This window comes from Dendroctonus ponderosae, unplaced genomic scaffold (assembly GCF_020466585.1).
Source record: "Dendroctonus ponderosae isolate FM_Combo_2020 unplaced genomic scaffold, Dpon_F_20191213v2 Dpon_F_20191213_1, whole genome shotgun sequence".
Classification (NCBI taxonomy): Eukaryota; Metazoa; Arthropoda; class Insecta; order Coleoptera; family Curculionidae; genus Dendroctonus; species Dendroctonus ponderosae.
Window position 1 is genome coordinate 63,384,879 of NW_026017110.1, and position 10,843 is coordinate 63,395,721.

Below are 10,843 nucleotides of genomic sequence, written 5' to 3' on the forward strand. Positions count from 1 at the left end.
AATCTCAGATGTCAGGCTGCACATGGCATCAGCTGTACTGCAATTCTCAACAAACCCAAATTGTTTGTCCGACAGGATTTTAAATGTTTTAAAAAAGTTGGCCAGTCTGTCCTTTGGACACTTTTCTAACAGTTTTGCAAAGTTATTAATTAAACCAATTGGTCTATAATTTTCTATGAGCTGTTTCGAGCCTGATTTGTGTACTGGAACTATTAAGGACTTTTTGAATAAATCTGGAAATATTCCTGTTTTGAAAGTTAGATTTACAATATGAGATATGGGAACCAAAATATTTGATTTTCATAATTTAATTAATTTCGTGGAAATACCATCCAGTCCAGGGGCTGAGTCATTCTTCAGGGAGTCTATGCATCTGGCAATTTCCTGCTCTGTGGGTGGATACATATACATGGAAGCAACATTCGACCTGTCTTTATATGTATTATTGCTTTTTGGTTGTATCTTTTATGCCATTTCAATTCCAACATTTGCAAAGTATTCATTGCAGAAGTTAGCCATTCTTAGGTTGTCGTCAAAAGGGGGTGTTATTAGTGTCATTTATGAACAAATTTGTTTCTTTTTTGTTATGGTTAAGATTGGTAGCGTCATTAATTATTTTATATATTTTTTTAGGTTGTTTTCTATTTGATTTTTAATAGTGATATTTTTGTTGTTTTAAGAGTTTATTTAAAATGTTTCTGTAGTGTTTGTATTTAGCTTCTAATGCAGAAGTATAATTTCTTAAAAGTGCTCTCTTTAACGTATCTCTATGTTTAATGGAATTGATCAACCCGTCACTAATCCAATCTTTAATTTTTTTATTATTTTTAGACTTAATTTTACGTACTATTGTAGCTGATTTTTTTACATCAACAAATACATTTATAAATTTATTAGTCGCTTCATTGGAGTCGAAACAACTAACGATTTCGTTCCAGTTTACCATAGATATGTTTTCTTTAAACATCTCATAATCTGGCAGACCCCACGATCTGGCAGATTGTTTTTTTCCCTAGAAAAATCTCTTTCATAATTTATGTTCAGAAAAATTGGGTAGTGATCAGTCAAATCGCTTTTCAGCCGACATGACCCAAGTTTCAGGCCTTGACTTCTTAGTTTTTGTTTCACAAATAAATGAACTATACATGAGTTAGAATTTTTTGTAACTCGAGTGGGAAGGTTTATATATGATAAAAATCCGTTCTGCCCCATTAAGGATAAGTATTCATTTACTTATCAATTATTATTTTTACCTTTGATGTTGATGTTAATATCACCCATATAAATGTCGATGCTTTTAGATGTTCTTCCGGCAAAATAAGTATTCAAATCGTCAATATAAAGAATTTCCGAAATGGGTGGAGGCTTGTATACAGCTGTTATTCCGTATGTGATACCTTCAAGAACAAACTCTATCCTACCTATATTGGTCCCTGATAACGGTAATTTAATGTAATTAACAACTGCTGTTATTGTTGTTTTTATAAAAATAGCAATCCCGTCCTTTCTACCATTATCCCCAGCATTATAATAGGCAAAATATCCTGGAAGTTGATAAAGTTCCCCCTGTATTTGAAAACATTCACCCAAAATTATCACATTACAGTAACTGAGATTATATTGCTCATACAAAACCAGAAATTGATCAAAATTCTTTTTGATACTTCGTATATTCATGTGCACAATGTTTAGTAAATAGTTAGGGTATAAAGAAAAGGACTGATTAAACAAGGTGTCAGTTAAAAGGGGATCATCCCGCACCGCGCCATTCAAACCCAGCCCTTCTAGTATGGTATTTTCTACTGGAGTGAAACTAATATAGTGACAAGTGATTAAAATATTCCTTAAAGCATTGTCAACAAAAAAACAAATAGATTAGATGGCGAATTTTCCCAATTAAAACATATATTCGAGAAGCAGTTGATCCCGTTATTTTCCGTACTGCTGTGGAAAGATTGTTTGCTGGAAAACTCCGAAGTAAGTTGCTGCTACTTACCGGCGACGTGATGCAACAGCTTCCATCATTCGGGCAAGTGGCCTCGGAATCAACATCATCACAAAACAAGGCAAAAAGTCCAGTGACACATTCCCCATTGCATTGCTTGATAATTTGGGGTCGATTGGTGGAAGATGGCACGTTTACTTTCACCATTTGAGGAGTCGTAACTGCGGTCGTACTTAGCGTGGTACTCTTTGGTGTCGTTCTAGTCTCTACTTTGGTTATATTCGTTTTGGTTTTGTTTGGAAAAATCAAATCGGAAGGAGGCTTATCTCCATACGCGTCACTGGATACACAACACTTTAAACCTGGTTTACATAAACTGGAGGTGTTTAGGATGGCTTCGCAGTAATCGGCCACTCTTTCAGCTACACAAACTCCTCGCTTTTCAGCACATGCTTTCGCACCTACAATCCTCAAGTCTTTGCAATTTTATTTCATTTAGTATTAGCACTTACCATCATCTTTTTCCGTTGTAAAATTGGCTTGTTTGCCTGGCGTTGTCTAAAATATACATTAACATATTATTTTGATAGAAAAATATGTACACGAAATAGTTACCTGAGTAGTAGTTGTGCTACTGGGAACAGTTGCGGGTGCTGGTGTTTTAGTTGTTGTAGTAACAATAGCAGGAATTGTACTAACGAGTGTTGTGATCTCGTACGTCGCAGTACTATTTGCATAAGCAACTGTATCATTGGGTGCTGGAGGATCTACACAACATTTCATAGAAGAGGATGGGCATGCCACGTCGTCTAATACATCATAGCAGATAATTGTTGCAAGTGCGTGAACACAAACACCGGGACAGTCTTTAGAATCCGCAGTTGTTGTTATTGTATCCAAAAGGCCTGCAAGTTAGAACTGTTTAATTATTTGATCCCACTTGCAATTTCTTGTGTAAGCAGGATTTCTGTGTAGACCAATAGTTTGAAAAGTGAATACTTATTTATTATATGCTCATTAAATATTCAGTTTCAGCTAGTTAATATAAACTGCGTTTACAGTACTTAATGGTAAAAGCCATGCCATTTTATTCATAGTAGTGGTTTCGAAAATATCTGTACTGATTTAGGTCGCTGTCATTGATTTTACAACCATAACTCACATAATGCGGGAAAATACATATCTAGATACAACAATTGAAAAGTTTGTTCAATTGTAAAATAGTGATTGTCGCCCTTAAAATAAACTACATATTTCATATTCCACTTCACTGATGGTGGTGGAAACACTTTGTTAACTAATTTCCATTCGATTAGCTTGAGTAATAAACTTGCGAGTTCATCAAAACGCGGGCTCATCTAAAGTTCTAATGTTGGTTTTAGCAAGGCGCTCAATCTTTGACCAACACTTGCTCGGTTGATGGCAATAACTTTCATTTTTGTACAAATCAAATTTGTAGGACAACAAAAGCGCAAACAATTAACATCGAGTCCAGTTGTAACAGTCACCTATTTATTTTGCTTTTATTTTCATATGTGATCTCTGTTTGACAATCTATATATTCCGAGTTAATAGACTCGGTGAAAAAAAAGCAAAGATGCGACATTTGGAAAGCGATTATTACACATTTATTTTATAACAGTACCATCGAATACCGTTGTTCGCCAAATGAAGAAAAATGCGATGTCGAGTAGATACTTTCTTTGTACGCAATAAGAAAAGCAGTAAAGTTTTGACACAAGATGAAACGTACCTGACAAGAAACTGCCAGCTAGGGACTCATCCTGGCCGGTGGTACCCCGAATAAGAAATAGCAAAAACAAGAATAGAATGCTACAGGTTCTGGTCCTAGACATTATGGGGTCCTTGGCTAGGTACCTCTGCCACAAACAGTCACTGTCAAATACGCACGAAATATTAACTATGCATTGCTATACTAACTGGGCCTCAGGCACTTTAGTTCATTCATGTATATGCGCGAAGAATCACTTTAACACAAATTTACCGTTGCTAATTGCTGCTGGGTTCTTCTGGTGCGATCGGTGTTGTTTGGTATCCACCATACCGATGTTGGTACGTATTCTGATATGACCGCGTTAGTTCAAAGCTCTTGGGCCACTATGGGTATTCGTGCTCAATATATCGGTTTTGCTTATACGGTAGGTACGGTATATAATCTGAAGAACCAGTATTTGGCACTCATTTATATTTTGGTATTTCTTTGCAGGAATATGCTGATTTTTTATCCACGCATTTCAATACGTACCTACTGCAGTAGGTAAAAATGAAATAAAAATTGTTTGTCATTTTTTTAAAGCCTTTAGATTAGTGGTTGATGCGTTTAAATTTCTTAAAGAACCGTCAATATATCTCACAGTGGGATTAAATTGTAAAAACTCCCTGCAGTTGATAGAATTTATTCAACAGATTAATACTTAATATAAACTCGAAACTTAGCCACGGGCATGTATTCCTTGGGTTATTTGACAAATTTTGCAAGGTTTTAGCAATTAACAATAGCAACAAATAAACCTATCCGGTCCTCTGTATGAGGATTCCGGATACCAATGGATGTAAATATACTGCAATGTCCACATTAATAAAAATAGAGTAAATGCCATTTTCACTTAAATTTATTAATATTTTTAATAATTCATAATCGAATCGGCATATCGTGATCAGTTGCTACAGTATCTATGCTATATCAAAAGAACCAGTGGCGAATCCAGGATTGCGCTCTGGCTGAGGTCATAAAAAAGTTACATCGTTGCATCGACGCACAGTGGGGCATTGGATATTAATTTCTAATAGAAATTGTGTTTTGGAAAACTTCTAATGCACGGTCTACATAAATCAAACGAAGACGATCTGGCCAAACTTTCATTAAGGAAAAGTGTTTGACTCCCCTGCTATTGATGGTGAAACTTCTGAAGAAGTTATGTTTTTTGAAATATCGGGAGAACGGCAAGATCCCATAATGGCTTTAGTTAAAGTAATGTATTTAAAAAGTGGTCTAAAAAACTAATTAAAAAACGTCTTAAAGTACAACACTCTCGCCTAAAACCGACGATGCAGGAAAAAAACCTGCTGGATTGTCCAAAAATTTACCACTTTCCGAAAATATCCGGTTTTCATTGAGCATTTTTTGCGCGCCTGATCTGATTTGTTTATGGAAAGTAGATCCTTAGTGTCATCTGGGGAGTTAACTTAGGCCTTAAGCCTTAACTACCTACCAAATTCCTTAGTTCCTTAGATATAGCTTGTTCTGTAAACATCTGTAATGACATTTTTTTCTGAAACAATTGACACATATGAAAAACTGTACTCGCCATGGACGGCCAATCCGACCATTCTACAGAAATTAAAGGTTTGAATTTAAAATAAGAAAGTTATGTTATAACTTTCGTACACTCGGCCCGACTCGTTATGACTGGAAAACAATTTTGAAGTCTCTAAAACAACTGCAAGTTGGAAAATTTCTAATGCACTGTCCACGTAAATCACCCTGTATATAAACTTAGCTGAATTCAGGAAAATAGTTAACTAAACCTCTGTTCAAGTCTGACTTGCTGTTTTTTACTTTATTTTTGAACCCTCTTATATAAAATAAAAAAAACTATTATTTATAAAGATCGCTTTTTGAAAGTTAATATAATATGTAAAAATGCAAACCTGCAAATTTACACACGAAAATTCAGAATTAACAAGTATTGTGTCGATTTGTCGTTTATGATTATATGATATTAAATTATGGTCAATTAAATGCAAGAGCAATTCGGTAAACTTCCGGAGATTGTACTGTTTTAATTTTTTCAGAGATTAACTTACATCAAATTGTTTTTGTTTGCTCTACTAACCGCTCCTAATTCAGTTTATATTTTAATATAATAATCTGCTATTTAGGGATATCGCCTCGAACGTTTCCAAAAACCTTATAATTATATATTAAAAGTAAAAAGAGGCAAAATTCGACTAAGTATATTTGATTGAACAGGCATTGGCCAAGTAGTACGTTGACCAGACTGATAATCTGGGTCAGACCTGCCAAGTCATAATAACAATACAAGTACCTACTCGCGAAATGTCGGTGATTGAAGAAAGACCCAATTGCTTCAACCAGAATCAGAAAGTACTGACAGTAAATGCATTGTGTAATGCGTGGGAGTGGTACTTGTAGTTACTCATCTTCTAAACGACTCGGCAATCAACAGGCGAAGCTAACGAAACATTTACCTTGTTAAGTTTAAGGCTAAGGTCAAAATCGTTGTTCTTGAATATGTAATATATTTAAACCTGCAATATAAGCTTCCTAATTGGAACAGTTGAAGAACAACATTTGCACTACATTGCCCAACTTTAACATAGAGAAACGATAGTAAAATATTGAGATTTTATTAGCAGATGGACTTTAGATGTCGTATAAAATAAGTTGGTCTAAATTTTATCCATGAGGAGAATAACATAAATTCATGAACTTTGCCATTTTTATATTTCGTCTATTTATCAGTAAAATTTCATGGTTTTTATTGAATTACATGGATACTACACACCTTTTGAAGATATTTTAAACCGCTAATACATAATTACATTTTTAAAACATTTATTAGAACTATCAATACAAAAAACTTAACAAAATCGGACAGAATAAGTATTCTACTTTGCAATTACTCGTGATGAATTTCTTATGTACACTGTAGATCAGTAATTTACTTAAAAACTATACATGTTTGATGGGACACTGTTAGGAATTGTGCCCAATATTCGCAAAGTTGAAATTGGCACATTCTGCAGGTTTTTGATAGAATTTTGATATTTTTATTATTCCATAAGTCCAGGAAATAAAATATACCTAAAACGCACCACTTTCAGATTGCGAATGTTGAGACGAGTATATATCATGTTTTAACTTTATTAAATTGATTTATACTGTTTGAGCTTTGACGTCTGCCAGTCTGACAAATATCATTTGTATTATATTAGCATACTTAGCATAAGGAAAAGTTAAAATTAAGTCGAAAAGCAGTGAAGCAAATGTTTTGACACTATACATGTATCCTAATAATATGCAAATATTTACACTTAATAACTACCAATATCATCAAAGTTTCGAAGTTTTTTCGCTTCACATGTCACAATTGTAACGTGCTTAAGCCAGACGATATAGCATTTCAGATATCTATTGTACAATTTTGGCCGAATGTGCTGATGTGAACGTTCAATTTCACTTTCTATTGTACCTAGCGCATTTAAATTAATTCGTTGTAGTTTATTAATTTCGTAAGCACTTTTTGGATACTAAAAAAATTCTGATAAATATACATTGTGCTTACTTACATTAACATGAATGGTACTTAGTACGGTTTTCTTAGCTTAGCTATCGTACCTGGCCTTTCGGCTGTATGTGGTGTTAAAACTATGAAAAAGGTCATTTCAACTTTGTAAATATCGGCCAAAGCTTAATAAATGTAGGTACAACTTTGCATATCTTTATGCAGTTTTTACAGTTGCTTAATTTTAATTCGATTGTGACCGTCACATTTTACAGGTGCCATAATTTGATTAATTAAATCATTGATTTACGGTCTTGTATTATAGGCAACGTTATATTTAGTTATCATCGCAAGTAATGATGAGATGATAACAACACACATGTTCTCAAAAAAATTTCCATTTTTGAACAATACAGACAACAATGATTTTTAATTCTTGTTTTCACGTAACAATGGAAATTATATTTACAGGTTTAAATTAAAGAAAAGACAAAATAGCTACCTCACAGCACCTAAACTAGGACACTGGTTGTAGGTGCACATCTGATAGATGTAGGATATTACTAAAAGAGCCACAATGTTGAGGGAGCTTTTCGAGAGTCTAGCAGATCCTGTTTGCATTGCAGCTGGCCTTTCCCCTAGAACAAAAAAGTCAACCTAACGTCGGTTTTCGCATAATTCGTAATAGTAATGATAATTAAAATTGTGTTTACGAAACACATTTACAAATAACATTTGCTTCTTTCGACTAATCAATGCTTATATGCAGGTGTGTCTATGTATTCCTAAACCGATTGCCTTCAATCAAATTGTTCAGGAAAATGTATTACCCCCATGTGTATTGTCTACTATCAAGGCGTTTACGTTAATGGCCCCATATGTAAACTGACGGTTTTTATTGGAGAACTGGAAAAACCGAGATATGGTTCAATGTATGATATTCAAATTTCACTTTCTGGGTCAAAACTACCCGAGTTTCCTCACTCATGTTGTTATACCTGAATCGCATTATCTATCGAACGATGTCAAAACTAATTCTGTTTCTTCTTCGAAAAAAAGCAACGTCATGTTTGAGTCTATTTTGCAACTCAAGAAAAAAACACGCAAGTCCAAACCGTCTTGAAATCAAGACTTCTTTGAGAAAACTGCCAACATTTCCTTATCGATTGTTCGCTTTATAAAAAGTCCATTTAGTTCTCTCTGGAATGATGTAAAAATGAGCGATCTTGCTCATTTTGTTTCCGAGAAATGAGAAAAACGGGACGCAAAACATAATATTTTGGCCTAATCTTGCACCTAAATGTTTCTGGGTCAAAACTGCCCGAATTTCCTCACACATGTTATTATGACATGTTGTTATGAATCGAATTTTCAATTCTCTCTTAATAGTATATACTAATGTCATGTCATGGCCAACCATTTCATCATGGTTGTTCACCCCCTTGTGCTGGGTTTATATTTCATAGACTACAAAAGGATCTAATCATATTCATATGGTTCAGGTTCGACTTTTTCTTTTTGTTCATTTGCTCCTTGCATATTGGATTGATTTTACCAAAAAAATTATTTTATTTTATATAAAAAAATTGTATTTGTTCGACATTGGATTTTCGGTAAATATAGTGAAGCGCATGATATCCATATCAGATCTGGGATCTTTCAGGGCAAACTCATATGAAACTTTATATCAAGATGACGCACAATTTATGTTCAGTAAACGATGTGTTCATTTTTTTATAAAAACCTTTCCTCCCAAAATTGGATGGAAGAGGGACATATTCAGTGCCCGAATGTGAAACCAATAATGTATTTCTATGCGACAGACGATAATTTATTAAATTTGTTCAACTATGGATATTAAGCATGAACATAAAATCATGCAAAGATGATGGCTCATACGGCATATTTACGCGTATTATTGGAATTAAATAAACTAGAATAGTTATGAAGATACCGATAAGACCAGTCTCGGTAACAATTGAGAGAAGCGCTAAGTCGCCCATGCAATAGCCGGCTTTAGAATTAAATATCGACGAAACTGAACTAAATTGCAGCGTGTTTAAGAGCTGTTCAGCTGAGCAGGAAATTTAGTATCCCAAAATAATATTATTGGTAGCTCCAAAAACGTTAGAAATACCTTACGATAAAAAGGGTTTAAGATATAGTATTTTTCATCTGAATGTTCCTAGAAAGTTTCCTGATTGCTCAGACGCAGTCGTGATGCGTTCAATGCTATCATGGGTAACGATAAATTCGATGTAACCCTTCAAAGGAACCTTACAGAGGCAAAAATGCATGTATTGTGTTAAGAAATCATGCAAATAACTAGCCTAATCATACTGATCAAGACGGAAAATGCGATAGTAATTGAAATATTATAGCGTATTCGAACGGCACTTCGTGACAGTTCAAACTAGAAATGGTGATTATGAGGACTCTCCTTTCTACTCCAATCTGTAAAAATTGGTTCTAATTTTGTGGAGTTCACATACACTTGTGCGCATGCCAAACAATCTAGTTTAGCATGCTAAAGTTGGCTTTAATAATTAAAACAAGACAAATTTAGGTCACATTTTCTCGCCTGTCCTGGGGTCGAATCTTAGCTAGAGGGTAATAATTCTGAGCGTCCAAAACTCTCTGAAGATTACAAGAGAATATTCGTCAAAGCATTGTTAATAGGCCATTTAGTTGAATGTAAAGTCGAGGTAATTTGAACCGGATCAAGTTAACAGTAAAATGACTATCCAAACGGACATAACAAACAGACTGATAAGCTTGCAGTAAAACAAGAAAATTGCGGGTTTACATTTAACGACAAAATGCAACTGCATATGTACGAGTAACTATTAAACAACAAGACTGTGCCATTATGTCAAGCTGAGAAATTCAGAACTGTTTATACTGTCAACCAAGTCACTAAGACATTATACAAGTCATGTTACGCAATGTAAATTTATCATCAGTGAAATCTCTTGTTTCGTTTTAGAGTGATTACCAAGATTACCTCGATTGTTGTCTAGGGTTGTTCTTGATCTTTGCTCCATAGCTTTTAAAGCAAAATTTCCGGATTAAACGCTCTCAGATATTACAGTTTTGGCTTACTCGAAACATATTTGCTTTTGCAAATTAAATTTAATATACAGGGTGATTCGAAATTGGCGTCATTCACCTGGGGGTGTTGTCTGGCGGTGTTATAGGAGTACAGAAAAACTAGTAAAAGAAATTAATTGCTATTAAAAACTGAGCAATTTGGAAAAAACTATATCAGAAATACGGCAACAATATTTTTCAAGGTAATCTGCCTAATTAACATTGCGCAAATACCTGTTGCTTCGCAATTATTTAAAATTCCGGTAACCATGGATAAATAGAGAGTGACAATAAGATAGACAAGGACAAACAGTAAATTCAACAGGAATCGTTGAATGACGGAACCTATTTCGAAATGTCAACCTGTTCTCATAACCTCGAATATTGGGGTTTATAAGTAAACCATACAACGCCAAACATTTGAATGGTTAACTCCAAACTAGTTAGTGCCTGTGTAATCTCCTTATTATCCACTCTTATCAAGCAGCTTCTCGTATTCAGTTAATTAACTCGTGCTCCATTTGTATCTCCTTGTGCT

General features: G+C 34.4%; 2 protein-coding genes across 4 annotated transcripts in view; both read right to left on the minus strand.

The window, feature by feature from the left end:
- Positions 1-4,085, minus strand: part of LOC109540949 (protein masquerade) — a 7,188-nt gene extending 3,103 nt beyond the window's left edge. Inside the window, exons 1-4 of the mRNA XM_019909516.2 lie at positions 3,699-4,085; positions 2,561-2,850; positions 2,458-2,503; positions 1,997-2,406 (exon numbers count right to left, since the gene is read on the minus strand). Of these exons, the coding sequence (XP_019765075.2) occupies positions 1,997-2,406; positions 2,458-2,503; positions 2,561-2,850; positions 3,699-3,801 (849 nt within the window). The 5' untranslated portion in view covers positions 3,802-4,085. The remainder of the gene's footprint in view (positions 1-1,996; positions 2,407-2,457; positions 2,504-2,560; positions 2,851-3,698) is intronic.
- A 2,443-nt stretch (positions 4,086-6,528) lies between these two features.
- The window catches only part of LOC109541167 (kin of IRRE-like protein 2), a 46,343-nt gene continuing 42,028 nt past the window's right edge, over positions 6,529-10,843 (minus strand). For all 3 annotated transcript variants that reach the window (XM_019909943.2, XM_019909942.2, XM_019909941.2), the window contains one exon: positions 6,529-7,853. In XM_019909943.2, coding sequence (XP_019765502.2) covers positions 7,714-7,853 — 140 coding nt within the window. In that variant the 3' untranslated portion in view covers positions 6,529-7,713. The remainder of the gene's footprint in view (positions 7,854-10,843) is intronic.